Genomic DNA, 19659 nt, shown 5'->3' on the forward strand with positions numbered 1-19659 from the left:
TTTATACCGTATTTTTTACGGTAAAGTACTGACAACCAGCTGGCAGTTTTTCACCGTAATTTTTAGTTCGATGATGTAAAACTTTGTAAAATTAGTAAACATTTGCTACCGTATTTTTTACGGTAAGGTAAGGTAAATGCAACGGTACGTTTTTTTTTTTTTCAGTATACTTCCAAAATCCGTACATTTAACAGTATATTAATGTAAAATTACATGAAATGTCCCGTGAGAGCTATTACAGTTTTTCACTGTATATAGTAAGGGTACATACCGTTAAGGAATTAACTTTTTTTTTTTCTGTTGCTTTTTTACAGTTTTTTACTGTTAAAATTACGAACATTTTTAACAGTGAATGAATGAACGGCACCGATGTTTACTCCAGCTGTAAACAACAGCACGCGCACTTACATTAGTAAACATGTTATTTTTACATGAACACATCTACTAGTTTAGCTTTTACCAAACTATATTGCTATACTGAGATGAGTAAAAATCGACTGAAATATGTTGAAATAAAATGTCTTTGTACAAGCAACGTATTAACCTGCAAATTAACATATATATGCAAATATATCATAAAAACGATATGTTACAGACGAAATATGAATGTTTAGACAAGATTTCATTGATTAGTTTTGGATAGATAATAAAGTTTGTACTGTAAACAGACTACTGTCACGTCAAATAAGCTTTTGTTTGACAATTTCTGCTCATATGTTAATATGTAGTATGGGATATTTTGTTAAAAATAAAGTAGGTATATTGAATTATGATTATGAATTTTAGTTTTGTTTTTTGTTTTTTCACAAACCACACATAAATGTCATAATCTCAAAACTACAAACTTTTACATACATACTGCTGATATATTATTGTAGCAGAGTTTGTGCTGAATACAGTGTAATCAGACTTTAGCCATGGACATATTACAAGTAACAGAAATAAGCACAAATGTCAGAGCATGTCCGAACATCTCCAGGACCCAGAAAACCTTCCCCGAGGGTTAAGGCTGATCGCAAAGAAAAGTGTGCTTTCTCCATTACAGAGGACCACTTTTTTAGGGCTGTGTGGGATTCGACGACGATGCATGCACGTCTGTCTCCTGCTCTTAGCAGTTCAATCCTCACAGCCATGAGCAAGATAAAGCTAGGCCAGACACTCAGTTTGGAGACTCTTAGGTCTAATGTCAGCTGTGTCAAATGAGATACCTTTTGGCCTGCTGTACATGAGACCGTTGCAGTGGTGGCTCAAGACCAAGGGGTTTCCCTGAGGGGCAACCCATTCCTCATAATCAAAGTTATATGCAGGTGCTTCGTACTTTGGTTATGTGAAAGAAGCCTTGGTTCTTGTCCCAGGGTCCTGTACTGAGAGCTCCTTTTCATCGCCCAACACTTAAGACAGATGCTTCCCTCAGGGGTTGGGGAGCGATAATGGAAGGTCGTTCAGCTCGGGGTCTGTGGAGGGGTCATCATCTCTCTTGGCACTTAATTTACTGGTGATGATGGCTCAGGCTCTACATCCCTAGGCAGCAAATTCAGGGAGCAGACATCCTGTCGAGGCAGGGGCTGAGGCCCAGGGAATGGAGACTCCACCCAGAAGTGGCGGAGCTCATATGGAGGGAATATAGCAAGGCAGAAGTGCATCTATTTGATTCTCAGTAAACAACACACTGAGCTGATCTGGATGATCTGGTTCTCCCTGTCATATCCAGCCCCTTTGGGATTGATGGGTGCCCGTAGTGAAAATTGTTTATACATATTTTAAAAGCCTTCCTGAAATAAATAAGTATTAATTTAATTTATTGAAGTAATCAATAGTGAGACACTTATTTGTGTAAAAAGCACTAATGACTTGTTTAAGACTCAAAGTTGAGGACTTGCAACTTGACTTGGACTTGTCTATCTTGATGCGAGACTTGACTTGGACTTGTCTATCTTGATGCGAGACTTGACTTGGACTTGAATGCAAATTAATACTCTAGACTTACTTAGACACACACACACACACACACACACACACACACACACAGAGATATTCCACAGACTTCTATTGTTTTCATTTCCATGCAGAAACAATCAGTTTCAGTTTCAGTTTCCTGTGAATGGGCGAGACCATAGAAAGCACACACACACACACTGACATATTTTCCAGAATAAGGCTGGTTAAGGAACTTCGTTTAGGAACTTCATTTTGTTCTGGTGAAGCTGCTCATCTGCTCATGAACTGCAGCAGAACACACTCAAACCAGTGCAGATGATTGAGGTCTTCAGGGGAAACCAGCTCTGGAGTCTCTGTGACTGAGCCACTTCAGGTCCGGACAGATGGAAGAGAAGTGGCACAAACACAGAGACTCCAGAGCTTGTGTTTCTGAGGAGGTTAATCGAGCCACAGGTGCTGCTGATGCTCAGATACTAAAGCAGAGAGGATTACTGATGCTCTGCTGGCCATCCTTCAAGAACTGGATAGATCCGGAGTGAGAAAAGGGCTCAGAAAATCTCTCTCATGTCTAGGCCCCTTCCTCTTTAAACTGTTGCAATAGAAACTATGAGCAATACCAAACTATTTATAGTTATATTTATGTAACAATACACTAGCCCTTCTTTGTCCATTCCTTGCATACTGTATGTAAATACATATTTGTCTATTGTGGTTATATACATCTTTTAGAAACAGTCTCACAAGTGTCTCCTGATGTCTCAACAGTCTCTCTCGCTTCTCCAGCATCTCTTTCAGAGGCCTTCAATATCGACACTGAACATCCACTGAGATTTAACGGCACGGCAGAAGATTTCTTTGGTTACAGCGTTTATCAGTCAGAGTTTGAAAACCGGAAACAGTGAGTGAAACACACACACACACACACACACACACACTGGTTGCTAGGGTGTTCTACATGTGTTTTCTGAGGGTCTGATTGATTGTGAGGGTGTTTTTGGCAGGATCATCGTTGGAGCCCCATTAAAAGGAACCAACTCAACGGGTGAAATGTACAGTTGCACAGTAGATCTGCAGTCCTGCACACCACTGCTCTGGACAGGTATTCACACACACTATATGTCACGATCACCGTCACACACACTATCTGTCATGACCACCACCGTCACACACACTATCTGTCATGATCACCATCACACACTATCTGTCATGATCACCGTCACACACACTATCTGTCATGACCACCCTCACACACACTATCTGTCATGACCACCGTCACACACACTATCTGTCACGATCACCGTCACACACACTATCTGTCATGACCACCGTCACACACACTATCTGTCACGACCACCGTCATACACACTATCTGTCACGATCACCATCACACACACACACACTATCTGTCACGACCACCCTCACACACACTATCTGTCATGACCACCCTCACACACACTATCTGTCATGATCACCGTCACACACACTATCTGTCATGATCACCGTTACACACACTATCTGTCATGATCACCACCGTCACACACACTATCTGTCATGATCACCACCGTCACACACACTATCTGTCATGATCTCCGTCATACACACTATCTGTCATGATCACCGTTACACACACTATCTGTCATGATCACCGTTACACACACTATCTGTCATGATCACCACCATCACACACTATCTGTCATGATCACCGTCACACACACTATCTGTCATGATCATCGTCACACACACTATCTATCACGACCACCGTCACACACACTATCTGTCATGATCACCACCATCACACACACTATCTGTCACGACCACCGTCACACACACTATCTGTCATGATCATCGTCACACACACTATCTGTCATGATCACCACCATCACACACACTATCTGTCATGATCACCACCATCACACACACTATCTGTCATGATCACCACCATCACACACACTATCTGTCACGACCACCGTCACACACACTATCTGTCGCGATCACCGTCACACACACTATCTGTCACGACCACTGTCACACACACACTATCTGTCACGATCACTGTCACACACACTATCTATCACGACCACCGTCACACACACTATCTGTCATGATCACCACCGTCACACACTATCCGTCATGAGCTCCGTCACACACACTATCTGTCATGATCACCACCGTCACACACACTATCTGTCATGTTCACCACCGTCACACACACTATCTGTCATGATCACCATCACACACACTATCTGTCATGACCATCCTCATACACACTATCTGTCATGACCACCGTCACACACACTATCTGTCATGATCACCATCACACACACTATCTGTCACGATCACTGTCACACACCCTATCTGTCACAATCACCGTCACACACACTATCTGTCATGACCATCGTCACACACACTATCTGTCATGACCATCCTCACACACACTATCTGTCATGACCATCCTCATACACACTATCTGTCATGACCACCGTCACACACACTATCTGTCACAATCACTGTCACACACCCTATCTGTCACAATCACCGTCACACACACTATCTGTCATGACCATCGTCACACACACTATCTGTCACGACCACCCTCACAAACACTATCTGTCACAATCACCGTCACACACACTATCTGTCACAATCACCGTCACACACACTATCTGTCATGACCACCGTCACACACACTATCTGTCACAATCACCGTCACACACACTATCTGTCATGACCACCGTCAGACACACTATCTGTCATGATCTCCGTCATACACTCTATCTGTCATGATCACCACCATCACACACACTATCTGTCATGATCACTGTTACACACACTATCTGTCATGATCACCACCGTCACACACTATCTGTCATGATCACCACCATCACACACACTATCTGTCATGACCACCGTCACACACACTATCTGTCATGATCATCGTCACACACACTATCTGTTACGACCACCGTCACACACACTATCTGTCATGATCACCGTCACACACACCGTCACACACACTATGTCATGACCACCGTCACACACACTATCTGTCATGATCATCGTCACACACACTATCTGTCACGACCACCGTCACACACACTATCTGTCATGATCACCGTCACACACACTATGTCATGATCACCGTCACACACACTATCTGTCATGATCACCACCATCACACACACTATCTGTCATGATCACCGTCACACACACTATCTGTCATGATCACCACCGTCACACACACTATCTGTCATGATCTCCGTCATACACACTATCTGTCATGATCACCGTTACACACACTATCTGTCATGACCACCGTCACACACACTATCTGTCATGATCACCATCACACACACTATCTGTCATGACCACCGTCACACACACTATCTGTCATGATCACCACCGTCACACACACTATCTGTCATGATCTCCGTCATACACACTATCTGTCATGATCACCGTTACACACACTATCTGTCATGATCACCACCGTCACACACTATCTGTCATGATCTCCGTCATACACACTATCTGTCATGATCACCACCATCACACACACTATCTGTCACGACCACCGTCACACACACTATCTGTCATGATCATCGTCACACACACTATCTGTCATGATCACCACCGTCACACACTATCCGTCATGAGCTCCGTCATACACACTATCTGTCATGATAACCACCATCACACACACTATCTGTCACGATCACTGTCACACACACTATCTGTCATGATCACCACCGTCACACACTATCCGTCATGAGCTCCGTCATACACACTATCTGTCATGATCACCATCACACACACTATCTGTCATGACCATCCTCATACACACTATCTGTCATGACCACCGTCACACACACTATCTGTCACAATCACTGTCACACACACTATCTGTCACAATCACCGTCACACACACTATCTGTCATGACCACCGTCACACACACTATCTGTCACGACCACCCTCACAAACACTATCTATCATGATCACCGTCAGACACACTATCTGTCATGATCTCCGTCATACACTCTATCTGTCATGATCACCAACATCACACACACTATCTGTCACGACCACCCTCACACACACTATCTGTCATGACCACCCTCACACACACTATCTGTCATGATCACCGTCACACACACTATCTGTCATGATCACCGTTACACACACTATCTGTCATGATCACCACCGTCACACACTATCTGTCATGATCACCACCATCACACACACTATCTGTCATGACCACCGTCACACACACTATCTGTCATGATCACCGTCACACACACCGTCACACACACTATGTCATGATCACCGTCACACACACTATCTGTCATGATCACCACCGTCACACACACTATCTGTCATGATCACCGTCACACACTCTATCTGTCATAATCACCGTCACACTCTCCATCTGTCATGATCACCGTCACACACACTATCTGTCATGATCACGGTCATGATCACCGTCAGACACACCGTCACACACACTATGTCATGATCACCGTCACACACACTATCTGTAATGATCACCACCATCACACACACTATCTGTCATGATCACCATCACACACTCTATCTGTCATAATCACCGTCACACACTCTATCTGTCACAATCACCATCACACACACTATGTGTCGGCCTTTCGATGTTGGCCATGGATTCGGGGAACGACGATTAACTATTTTGCACGCACTCGACTTCAAACGCAGTCTTCATTTCAAAAGCTTTATTTCATTTCAGCTTTATTTTCAACATTTATAAATTAAGTTCATAATTTCAATAAACGAAAAATCCAAACAAAGTTAGCGAAGTGGTCAAAAAACTGTAAGCAACCACCTTTCAATCCAATTCCAATTCCAATCATTAGTTCCCTTTCAGTCGAGAACATCAGACGTAGTCGACTTCGACTGAATGGGATCACGCTAGGGAACCTGTCTTCTTCGAGTACTATTGAACGAGCCAATGCAAATTGGCGTGCGTGATTCACATTACACACTCCTCCCCCACAGGGTATAAATACAGAAGTGGATGCATGCACTAGTTGCTTTTTGCACTAGTTGCTTCGTATCCGAAGAGTATTGTTGTATACAATAAGCGAATGTGTCGGTGTTCTTCTAGGAATACTCTCCTGGTGTCGATGTTCTTCTAGGAAGACTGTGCTGGTGATTTCTACAGTGCGAGTGCAGCGGTGGTCGCGAGCTTTGAGCTCTCAATTGCTGTTTTAACAGCATTAAATTTCTGTTTGTTGACGGCTGGTTAGAGGGCGAGAAGTGAGTGCTTCACTGTTTCAGTTCACTGTTCAGTGTTGCCGCGGTCATTCCCCTGTGTGCTCCGGCACTGGTGATGGGTCCTATTTCCTGAAAGAGCAACATGGGTGCGTCACAATGGTTGTATCACGCATTTGTAGAATGTACATGTATTAATGCATGTGTATATATGCAGCACGCTGAAGCAGATTTTGTGGATAGTTTGTGTTCTCATTGCGAGGATATGACTACCGCAGTGTTGAGATCGAGACTCGCCTTCTGCGTGAAGGTGGAGTCCCCATTACCACGCCTCGCTATGGCGCTGTGTGGGATGGGTGATCCGAGGGCCCCTGTGGGCCCCTCACTCTTCTATCACATCGCAGCCGGTGGAGCCCCCCGTTGAGCGCTGGTCCCTCTGTAATGGACCAACAAGATGTTTCATTCGGGGCCTCTCCAGGGGACAGGATGCCGATTGCAGCATCGGAGGGTGAGCTAACCTCTGGAAATGATGACTTGGCTTCATTATCTCCCTCTGGGAGTGTAACGTTGCCTGAGCCAGATCCAGAAACGTCAGCTATGCTGAATCAGGCCGCTGAGGCTGTCGGGCTTGAGTGGAATCCTCCACCGTGTCCCGAACAGTCTCGGTTGGATGATTGATATCTCGGGACGGGCCACGCTGGTTCTCAGCTCGCCGCCCCAGTGCCTTTCCTTCACGAAGTGCATGGAGAGCTTACCAGGTTGTAGGCGGCATCTTTCTCTGCCAGAAACTGCATGAATAAGCTTTTCCACCCTCACTACCCTTGACGGAGGAGTGGTGAATAGAGCGGTCTGGCGCGACACAGGTGCACCTGTGTCCGGCGACCGCTGCTTTTTGGATGCGGCCCCTCGTCTCCCCCTAAAGCCGGTGAGTTCTCGCCCGTTCTGACGGGCAGAGCTTACAAGGCCTGTGGGCAAGCCGCCTCCTCTTGCGTGCCATGGTGCTGCTACAGGTCTGTCAGGCCAGGGCACTCATGGACATGTACAAGGGTAGCCCAGACCGTGCGCTCATAGGTGAGCTCCGTACCGCATCCGACCTCGCCCTCTGGGGCACGAGTGTCGTGGCGTGCGTGATCGGTCTGGTGATGCCCATGTTAGTGGTCCAGGAGCGCCATCGTTGGCTCAGCCTGGTTGTATGGCGTACGAGATTCGGTTCCTGGTCTCTTCAATTTCCCAGGTTGGGCTGGTCAGCGATTGGGGCAGAGAACTGCGCCCAGCAGTTTTCTGCCACCCAAGCGCAGGTGGAGGCCATCCGGCACATCCTGCCCCATCGGCCCGCTGCTGCCACCCCGCTGCCGGTGCCAGTTTCTTCGCCTGCTCGTCGCCGAGGGTGTTCCCCTGCCGCCGCTCCGCTGGGCCTCCACAACAGCCTCCAGCCAGGCCTCAGCATAGAGCCGGCCGCAGTAGGGATGCCCAGCCCACTCTAGGCGCTGCCAAGCCAGGTAAGTGTTGCACTGCACACTCAGATCCCGCTTAGGACCGCCTGCAGGCTTCTCGAGCCGGATCCCTGTCCTCCATTTCGCTGCCCCACCTCGGGTACGTCTGTGGTCCCTGGCCTCTGGTCCGGTTTCGTGGAAGTCTAAAATGCTTCCCAACCGATGCCCAGCCTGGCCCCAATCGGTACCTTCAGACTCAGCTAGCGATTCATTTCGCTTGGCAAACACTTAATTTCCGCCCAGGCTCAGTGATATTCATCATACCTAGGAGTTGAGCAGAGATGCTCCTAAAAAATGAGTGAGGTTCATCACACCTAGGTGTTGAGCAGAGCTCCTGTCCTGTGTGCAAGGATGGACTTTTACTAAGACTGAATTCAAGAATTCTAACCTGCAATAAAACAATAAAACTCACTAATCTGAAGAAGAGATCTATGGGACAGAGAGCACAACACAACTTCTCCAATCTTGTCTCTTCCCCCCATGCTGAGTTCCTGACTCCTCACACTATCTTCTCCCCTCCAGGTCTCATTCAGTCATGCAAAACACCCACACACCTACTGTCTCCAGTTGTTTTATGAGAGGTCAAAATAAATACTTCTGGTGCGAATGGTAAAGTTGTTTCATTCCCGCAGCAGCAGAACAGTCAGAACAAAGAAAACAATGCCTGTTCTTCTGATGTGGGAAGATGCCCCAATAAAGATAATAGATAACCATTTGTGTTTATCCACCAAACTCAGGCGTGACCACTTGGGCACGAGAAAGGGCCCAGCAAAAGCTGAATAAATATTTGGGTGCTAGATGTTTATTGTTCTTTTGTTCCACTTGGGTATTTAAAGGGAATTGGCAAACCACTCCAGGAAGCATCTGTAAACAGAACTTCCCACACTGTTGCTGTGTGTCTCTATTGCCAGGTATGCTGACTCTTTGAAACTATTTTTGATATTGCATTTTGAATGTTGTCTCTATTATATGCTGATCAGTTGTGTATTCTGTATTCTTTTTTAATTCTTTTTATTGGATGTTTAATTCTGCCTGGCAAAAATAAATGTTAACCTTGATTTATTCTGCATTCTTCTGAAATCATTATTTCCAGTAGATTAAAAGTGTAGTCTGGTGTTTCCGCAAATCTTTGTCCAGGATAGATCAAACTGAAGGCACTTTGAATGGAGCATGGGGCACATCTTAGGAACTTCTGATTTCTGACTATCCCCTGACTTAGCATGTTGTACGCTGCAAATATTATAAAAAATTACACCTATGGGTCTGCAGTGAGCGGCTGCCTAGGGTAAAATACTTGCACTGCACCCTCTGACTATTTCAGCACTGGCTAGTTAGTATTTCACCCAAGGGACAAGAATCTCTTTTCTAGTGTGGAGATGGTCTCTGTCTAGCGCATCTCTCAGATAGAGGTGTGTCAGCTCAGTGCTATTAAAGAAGTGAGAAAAGGTCCCACTGAAACTTTTAGATGCTCCTGGGGCATATGGTGGTCGATGCTGCCACACGGCTTCCTCCATATGAAGACCGCTTCAGCACTGGCTTCACGGCCGAGTCCCGAGGTGGCCGTGGCAGAGCGACACACTCTGTTGTGGTGAACACCCTGGCCTGTCGCCAAACCGTCAGCCCATAAATAGACCTTTTGTTTCCCCAGGCCAATGCCTCCTGGAACTAAGTGTCCACTAATGTCGGCTGAGGGGCCACGTATAAAGGGCATGCAGTAACAGAGGTCTGGGCGCCCTCTGACTGCACTGGCATTCATTGCTTCGAGTTGCTTACAGTTTCCTCGCTTCGAGACATCGCTGCTCAGCGAGCATGTACTGTTCTGACAACATTGCGACCATCGAGCTGCGCTCTTGGAGTCGGAAGCTTCTAAGATTGCTTCATTCCACTTATTTCTGCTGACTTTCTCAATCGTGCCGCTGACAAGCCTCATGACAGCCTCTGGTTCAGATACAGTGGAGACTCCGTCCCCAGCTGGCCAGCTGTTTGGGACCATTCCGGGGCAAAACAGCCACGTCTATTGCCCCTCCGGACTCGTCCTTCCGCCAGTTGTTTCTTCTCCTGTCTGAGCGGATATCCCTCGACACAGAAAGAACTCTGGCCACAGCTGGCCCTGGGGTCCCCGCAGAAATGTGTTCCCCAGTGAGCCTTCTTGCACTACGGTGCTAAAATCAGGAAGAGATGGAGCAGGTCTTGCTAGTTGCCCCTCATTGCCCCAACCGACCTCTCCTCTCGACAGCCATCCTGACTCCTTCCTCTGAGTACATTCTCAGGGATGGGGCACGACGGCACCCACGTCTAGACCTTGGAGAGTTCTAGGTCTGGTTCTACAAAGAACGGGATGCAGAGGTTCTGGTTACTACCGCAAGTTTCAAGTTTCAAGTTTCAAGTTTGAATCTATTTATATAGCACATTTAAAAACAGCAAACAAGGCTGACTAAAGTGCTGAACAATACACAAGATAAAGAACAAGGACAAACCACACATTCATGACAAAAGCTTAAGAAAAAAAAAAGGTTTTAAGAGAAGATTTAAAAGCAGTTAAAGACTGAGCCACTCTGATGTAAACCGGAAGGCTGTTCCACAGCCTAGGGCCGGCAATAGCAAAGGCCCTGTCTCCTCTAATCTTTAACCGTGATCTGGGGACGGACAAAAGACTCTTATCACCAGACCTCAGGTTTAGTGTGGGATTGTGTGGACAGAGTAGATCGGACAAATAGCTTTGTGCCAGATTATTTAAAGGGGTCATATAATGGTACATGCACTTTTACAAGCTGATTGTACTGAAATGTGTGTTGGCAGTGCATGTACACAACCATCATAAAATGATAAAAATCCATCCAGTGGTTTTTTTTAAATCTCCTTCTATGTTTTCCCCTCTCTCAAATCAAGCTGTTAAATGTGCTCAAGACGCCCCTCCCACGTGGGTTGATTGACAGCAGCGTTTCAACACAGACCCGCCCTCGCGCCCTCGTGAGCGAGCTGTTAATTATAGCACGCGCTGACCAGTGCGTTCATTGTTGATAGCTGGAGCGCTGTCTATGAGCAGAATGGCGTCTAAGCGATTGAGGTGTTCTGTTCTTGGGTGTAATAAGGAACACAGTATCATGTTGATGTTCCTAAACCCGAACCGCTGAAGACGCAGTGGCTGAGTTTGTTTTCGAAGGGAATATTCCCCACGATCAACGTCAATGCTTTCATGTTTGCGCAAATCATTTCACACACCAGACTGCGTTACAAACGAGGATCAGTAAAAAGCTGCTTATTTGCTAAGAAGCTGCTCCTGAAAAAAGGATCGGTACCAACTATTCGTGTTCCTGCTGCTCCTCCAGAAGAACTGAAGTGAGTGTAACGTTTTATTGACCTTTATATTAATCTTTATATTAATCTTTGCAAATCGCTTGCATGCTTCACGATGAATGCAGCTATTTTTTAGGGGTGCACGATATATCGGCCGCCGATATAATATCGGCCGATATGGTCATTTTTTTTACACATCGGTATCGTTCCGATGTCAAAATATGGCCGATGTGAACAGGCCGATATTTGACGTGTGAAGTTGAAGATGAAGTTGACGATGCTGACTCGCGATCTTAGCAGTAGTGAATGCGCCTGAGAGAAATACACATTTCATACAGATGACATAAGCAGAGAACAGTCTGTTTTCTTTCGTTTTGAATTGTTCTGTTTAAAAATAGATGTTTCAAGCTTTCTATATATGTCTTAGGTCTGTGAGGCAGGTAGGTTTCGGTTCATTTGAGACGCGCTTCAGTTCACGCGCCGTCGCCTCCATGTCCTGATTAAATATTTTCTAATATTTACTTCTTATTTATTTTGGATGAAACATTGATCAAAATTAAGATACAATTAATACAAAACGAAATTAAATTTAAAGACGGGCTTTGTGCTTTCTGTTTGAGGTCTCTGTGAAAGTTTTAAAGCGGTCTTTTAGTGCCGCTTTCAGACGTGCGTAACAGAGAACTGTCCCGTCAGTAACATTGTTAACGCAGTTATGTTTTTTCCCTCTTCATGACACATTTTTGATTGATCGTTTTTTGACTCGTGGATATTTGAATATATTGCATGATATTTAATACCCGTTCGAATTTGATTTTTCTCAAAAGTGACAGCACGTGTGATTTGTGGATTACTGATAAGCGCGAGTGGAGAAACAGGCGTTTATTTATTCATTCTCAGTGTTGAGAAACGTAGCCTTCATGTGTTACGGTATTGTGTTAATAATAACTAAAGTAGCCTACCTAATTATGTTACATATTTATTTTGTATGAAAACTAGCGCGTTCGTTACTTATGGATTAAAAAGTAGGCTACCGTTGTATCAGTGCTGCGCGAGCTCTCCCTCACAAACACGGACGCGTGCACAGAGAGAGAGGATAATTGTAAAATGAAAAATTGACGGGCTAAGTTTAAATTTTGTTCTTGCTTGGTTTTTTTTTTCTATCAAAATGTCAGAAAGCATTTTGTATTATCCATCCGTGTTTTTAAAATTCGTTAAATGACGGACGTTTTACTGTTAACACAGCCCATATGTCGGATTCGTCTTATAGCCTACTTGTTATTATTTTTAGAGTAAGTGATTCGTTATGCTATTATTGGACTCCTGTCTATTCATTGTCAACTGTTTTCTATAAATATGTTTGTATTGGCTAACATTTATTCAGCTAATGCGTGTCCTGTTTAAAATGTGCAATGTTCAAAGGCAAAGACAGCACGTCACGAATAGAAGCCCTTTTCCCTGTGGGATTTAGTATCATATTTGGATATTGGAATAATAAATTAAGTAGCCTATCTTAATTGTACACAATGTTCCTGGTTTTTTTTCTTCCTGTTTTCTAAGGGTTTCTTAATTTTAGACAAGTTGACCAGCACACATTATATGCAATGCAATATAATGCATGTGTGTCGTATGTGTGACACATTTTGCATACAGGTAAAGGTGCCCAATATCAGTCATTTCTAAAGTAAAAAAAAAAAAAAAGTGTTTTGGAAAATAGCTCTTTATTTGATAATCATTAAAATTTGTTTTCTATACAGAGATATCGACATCGGTAAATATCGGTATCGGCCATAACAGCAATATTAATATCGGTTATCGGTATCGGCCACAATTTTCACATCGGTGCATCCCTACTATTTTTACACTCAGGGTACATTACGGCATGTTTTCTATGTACGACGTTATCAATATAATTCATAATCCCACGTTTATAATGAACAACGCGTTATGGTTATTGTGTTATTGTGTTACGGTGTACGCACAGAACAGAGGGGCGGGGTCAGCAAAGCTCATTATCATTTAAAGACACATGCACTGAAACGGCGTGCTGAAAACAGCTGTTTTTGACCAGGTAAATGAGTGTTTTCTTATTATACTAATGAGAATTTTTAATTAAAGTATATTACAAACTTTTATTTAGACCCTAAAGAATCATATTAGCTTGTTCAAAAATGACATTATATGACCCCTTTAAGGATTTCAAAACAAGGAGAAGAATTTTAAACTCAATTCTAAAATGCACAGGTAGCCAATGCAGCGATTTTAAGATAGGAGAAACATTTGCAGAAGCATTCTGTACTAATTGGAGACAAGCAATAGAGATGCCATATTAGAGAGAGTTGCAATAATCCAACCGCGATGTAATGAGCGCATGGACAGCAATCTCTAAGGTTTTCTCAGAAAGAGAGGATTTGATCTTAGAGAGAAGACGTAGCTGGAAAAAACAACAACTAATCACCACATTTATTTGTTTATCAAATTTGAGGTTCTGATCCCAGAAAACACCTAAGTTCTTAATGCATGATGAAGTAGAAGGAGAAAGGTAATCCAGGTCAATGTTAAGTTATCCACGCTGCTCAATTGAGGAGTGCAGCATAGCTGTAGCGAAAGTTGTTGGTTACAAAAGCATTTTGTTTTGTTCTTAGATGATGTGAACAAAGTAAATGAGATCGTTGCAAATGGAATTGTGATTAATGATTCTTACTCACCGGTAATGCCTTTGATGCAACTGGCGAAAAAGATCTTGTTGTCAAATGTTCCACCTTTCATAAAAGATGAAGTGATTCAGAGAGAATTGGCCAGACATGTAAAAATTGTTTCACAGTTTAAAAAAATGCCTTAAATTGTAAATCGGCGCAGTTAAAACATGTCATTTCTTTCCGAAGACAAGTGTACATGATTTTAAACAGTGAGAGCGCAGAGTTAAATCTTGCAATAAAGTTTAGGCTTGATCAGTTTGATTATGTGATTTATGGCACATCGGAAACAATGAAATGTTTCGAGTGTGGACAAGGAGGGCATTTTGCCCGTGCGTGTCCAGAGAATGTAGAACACAAAGCAACAATAAGTGATATTGAAAGAGAGGGACAGAAAGATAAGGAGGAAAATGAAAATCAGTTTGGTTATTTTTGGAAAAAATGTTAAGGATAGGAAGAAACCGTTTGATTCTCTACAGCAATGGTGGGATAATGCAAAAATAGAAATACAGCAACTGTGCCGTATGTACAGTGTTGGGGAGGTTACTTTGGAAATGTAATAGATTACAGATTACAAATTACCCTATTTAAAATGTAATAAGTAGTGTACCTTTTCAATTACTTTATAAAAGTAAAGTAACTAATTACATCTGATTACTTTTTGATTACTTTTAAGTTTATAATGGATATTTTCAACTAAATCATTTTCAAGCATTTATACCAAGCAGGTGTGACCTTACAGTAGCTCTGTTTACTGTGAGAATTTCAAAATCTTTCATCACTTGAATTAAGATTATATTAATTTAATTTTAACGTATAACAACCACAAAACCAGATCTTATAACAAAAAAAATTGTTTGCTGCCGTTACAAAATCTAAATTTTGCATAGCTATGACAGAACACACTGGCAAGTAACAATGCCTTGAAAAAAACTTTAATCTTAAAAAATAAAGATATACATAAAACCAGATAGGCAGTTAAAACAGTTATTAAAACAGTTACATAAAAGAAAAAAAACACTAGTGTCTCATAGCCATCAATGCAATTAGGGAAAGAAATTAATTAAATGTGTGTGTGTGCAAATGCTCTTTACCCTCCAAAAATCAAACTGGGCAATAGAGCGACAGATAGAGTGTCCACACCACACATCAGTCATCAAGGGGTAGGTCACTGGGACAGTGCTGTTTGTTGTGACGGAGCAGTAAGACCTGTTCCATGTGGTCATCACTCATTCTGTTTCGAGATGAGGTCAAAAGATTGCCTCCATGACTAAAAAGACGCTCCACTGGAGCACTGGAAGGCAATGTGGTGTTGTACTTGATAAAAAGCCTCTTAACTGTGGGAAATGCCTTAAGAGACGTCAGGTTGTTATGTGAATCTTCTAAGTACTTTCTGACTTCATCGTGAGTTGTGCTGTCAGATGATGATTTGGCATTATGAAAGACAAAAAAGTTTTCCTCTGACTCATCAGATTTCTCAGAGTCGTCATCTCTCACTGTAGCTGGACTGTGCAGTGGTTCCTGAGCAATAGCTTCCTGCAGTAAGGTTCTCCTCATGTCGTCTCTCTTCTCAGGGCTAAGCCAGTTTAAGCGGAACTTTGGCAGGGTTGCGGTCGCCATCTTTGCTTCATGGCTGGCTAACACTGATCCAAAGCGTTCTTCTATGGCCTCACCGATAGTGGTAACGATGTGTGAATTATAAAGCAAATGAGGCATCTTTTCAAATAGCTTAGTCTTAAGGCTAAGCAAAGTAGGGATTAAAAATCCTAGGTAACATTTGCTTTCACCCTGGAGAATGTCAGTGGCAACAGCTAGAGGCTTCAGAACCTCAATGTACTTTTTCAGGAATACAGACTCTTGTGGATGAAGCCTTGGCACATCAAGCTTATCACAGATCTCCCTTAGCTTTTCTTCTGGGAGCCCTACAAGTTTTGTGATAGCCCTGAACTCTGAGTTCCATCTTGTGACTGATGGGACAGTCAGATGCATATTGGCAATCTCCTGAACAACTTCTGTGGCCAATGAAGACCTATGTGCTTTATTCCAGATAGATGAGCATTTAGCCATGGCACTTCTGTATAGCTTACGTGACGGCCCATTTGATGCTGCTTTGTGAATCTCATTGGTGGCGATTAGATTTAATGTATGAGCAGCACAGCGCTGATGCTGTGGAAGAAAAAACTGCTCTCCATCTCCATCTTGGACCACCGACATCCAAAAATCTCACTTCATCACTGTAATCATCTGACTCATCTTCTCTTACACCAAACTACGGAATGCCTTTACAAAATTACTTCCATTGTCAGTCACAGTTGATTTGACTTTGGTTTGAATCCTGTATTCTGCATGAATTTCGTTTAGTTTTGCTGCAACTGCATCATAGGTGTGTCGACCTTTGAGACGTGTACATGCCAGTGCTGCAGAATGTCTCTCCAGCGTGTCTTTGTCAATCCAATGACATGTGACTCCAAAGAAACTGCGGTTTTGTGCTGACCAAATGTCTGCTGTCGTGCAGACAGTGTCCACATTACTAAGCTTGGAGATGACCGATTCCTTCATTACAGCAAACTCTCTGTCAATGCGCTGCATCAGAGTTTTTCGGCACATCACTTTCTTCCCGCCACTGATTCCCTCAATCAATTTTCGGAAGGATGGCTGCTCCACCAATGAAAAGCACTGTACATCATCAACCAGAAAGTTGAACACCAGTTTGTTCACACGTTGCTGTGACACACTAAGCCCTGAATCTATCCTTGCTTGCTTCAAAGGGGGTTGTGTAGCCACATGGGTAGAGGAGCTAGCTGTTGCATCTTCCATCCCATCAGACTGACTCGTGTCTTGCATCAATAAAGTTCTTGAATGTTTCCTCTAAAAAAAACAAAAAAAAACAAAAAAAAAAACAGAGAGAATTATTTTTAGATATATTTAAGAGAAAACACAATTCTAGATTATAATAATGTAGTAAAAACACGTTTTTTTTTCTTCTTACTGATATAATAAAATATAGTAAAAATCTGCATATACTATTATTTTTTACCACTATGTGTGAAGGGAAAACATTATACCATACAGGGCTAATAATTATTTCTCACTAAAAGAAGCAAGAATATATTCTAGAATAGATACTGCCAAATCCAAACAGACTGCATCATTGTAGCTGTGTCAAAAAAATCCATGTTATTGTTTATTTTATTTTTTATTGTTTTAAAGAGTTACATTTCATCTAAACTGCTTAGATTCAATGACCAATTGGGGTGCTTCACTAGATAATAGCTCGATTTTGAAAGACAAATTGGGACAAACTAATTGAGAGATTTGTCCACTAGGTGGCACGTTAGGTCAACATCGATCATTAGAGAAAAGTTTCAAGCCCTCTAATAGATTTATATTTTTCGAAAATAAACTTAACTGCAGCGGATTTTCATCCTTCAAATCATTAGTCACGTTTCAGCTGAAAATCACGCAGTAGTCTAAACACTGATTTTACAAATGAGACTCAAAATTAAAATGGGTTAATGTGATAAAATCGCTTTGGCCAGAGGAGTCTGCTGGTACCCTGAATTTCACAAATCGATAACTTTGTGAGTAATAACGTATGCTACAATGCCAAAAAAAAAAAAAACTAAGTTATATTAGATTTGACATTACCAACCTCATTCAAGGAAAAAAAATGCAAGCTATGTATTTTTTTTTTTTTGTGAAAGGGTTCATAAAAACAAGTGTGTCTGGTAAAGGCAGCTAGCAGGCTAGCTAATTTGTTATGAATGTTTTTAATATTGGTCTCGAATACACAAAGGGGACGATGAACGCGAGGGTGCATTTTGGTGATTTTTTTTTCACATAGCACCTACAGTAAATCGACTTAAAACTACTCCGTCACTTTTTATCATACAGAAACGAGTAATATATATCATTCGAAGTGAAAGGGTCTGTTTTTATTTTTGTACACTCACAATAAAATAAAGAAAGGCTAGGTTACATACCTGCAGATGCTTCCTCAGGTTCGACATTGAAGCTTTTGATGTCGAAAGTATTATAACAGCTTTTAGAGACATTTCCTGATCACTAGAAGATCTAGAGAGAGAAATTGTAGAAATACAAAACTTAATAGAATTTGCAAGAGACAGAGACTGTATTAAAGTTCTTAAAAATAAAAAGAAAGTTTTGGATGATTTGTTGGGTGTTAAAGCTCCAGGGTGCTCTGGTACGCTCACCCTTTCAAAGTGTAGCGCAGATGAATGGCCCAGCCAAGTTCTTTTTTGGACTTGAAAAGAAAAACGGACAAAATGGAAATATACATTCTTTGACATCTGAATCTGGCATGGAATTTATAAATCCTAAGGAAATAAGGAAAAGAGTGGTTGATTTTTATTCAGAGCTGTATAAGAGTGAACACATAGAGGTGAAAGATATAGCCAGTGAGTTTTATGTGGGTCTACCTAAAGTTCCAGATGGAGCTAATGTTGAACTGGAGAAACCTTTCATGAAAGGTGAATTGTATGATGCCCTAAAGAGTATGGAGTGTGGGAAAGCTCCGGGGATCGACGGTATTCCTGTAGAGTTTTATAGATCTCTCTGGGCAATACTCGGAGATGATCTTCTAGATGTACTTGATGACAGCTTGACCAGAGGGTCGCTGCCGACAAGCTGCCGGAGAGCAGTGATCACCCTTCTGCCGAAGAAAGGGGACCTCAGAAACATCAAGAACTGGCGACCTGTGTCACTCTTATGCTCGGATATGAAGATCTTATCCAAAGCCTTAGTGATTAGATTAAGAGATGTGATTGGTGGGGTCATCCATGTAGACCAGACATACTGTGTACCCAATCAATCTATTTTTGACAATATCCATTTGATTAGACACATTTTGGACATCTCTGGATCATTGGGGTTAAACTTTGGTCTTATTTCCTTAGACCAAGAAAAAGCTTTTGACTGGGTTGAGCATAACTACCTCTGGCAGACTCTAGGAGAGTTTGGTTTCAGTCCAGGTTTTATC

The 19659-nt window shown here is 42.6% G+C and overlaps 1 protein-coding gene across 12 annotated transcripts in view; it reads left to right on the forward strand.

Moving 5' to 3' along the window:
• LOC307154379 (integrin alpha-L-like) overlaps nucleotides 1-19659 on the forward strand; it is a 48476-nt gene that overhangs the window by 4588 nt on the left and 24229 nt on the right. For 4 of the 12 annotated variants that reach the window (XM_079864278.1, XM_079864280.1, XM_079864284.1 and 1 more), the window contains exons 2-3: nucleotides 2722-2836; nucleotides 2940-3037. In XM_079864278.1, the coding sequence (XP_079720404.1) occupies nucleotides 2722-2836; nucleotides 2940-3037 (213 nt within the window). Of the gene's footprint in view, nucleotides 1-2703; nucleotides 2837-2939; nucleotides 3038-9506; nucleotides 9582-19659 lie in introns of all 12 variants that reach the window. The other 8 variants (XM_079864277.1, XM_079864282.1, XM_079864274.1 and 5 more) reach the window with 3 other exon arrangements.

This window comes from Squalius cephalus, assembly GCF_949319135.1.
Source record: "Squalius cephalus genome assembly, chromosome: 2".
Classification (NCBI taxonomy): domain Eukaryota; kingdom Metazoa; phylum Chordata; class Actinopteri; order Cypriniformes; family Leuciscidae; genus Squalius; species Squalius cephalus.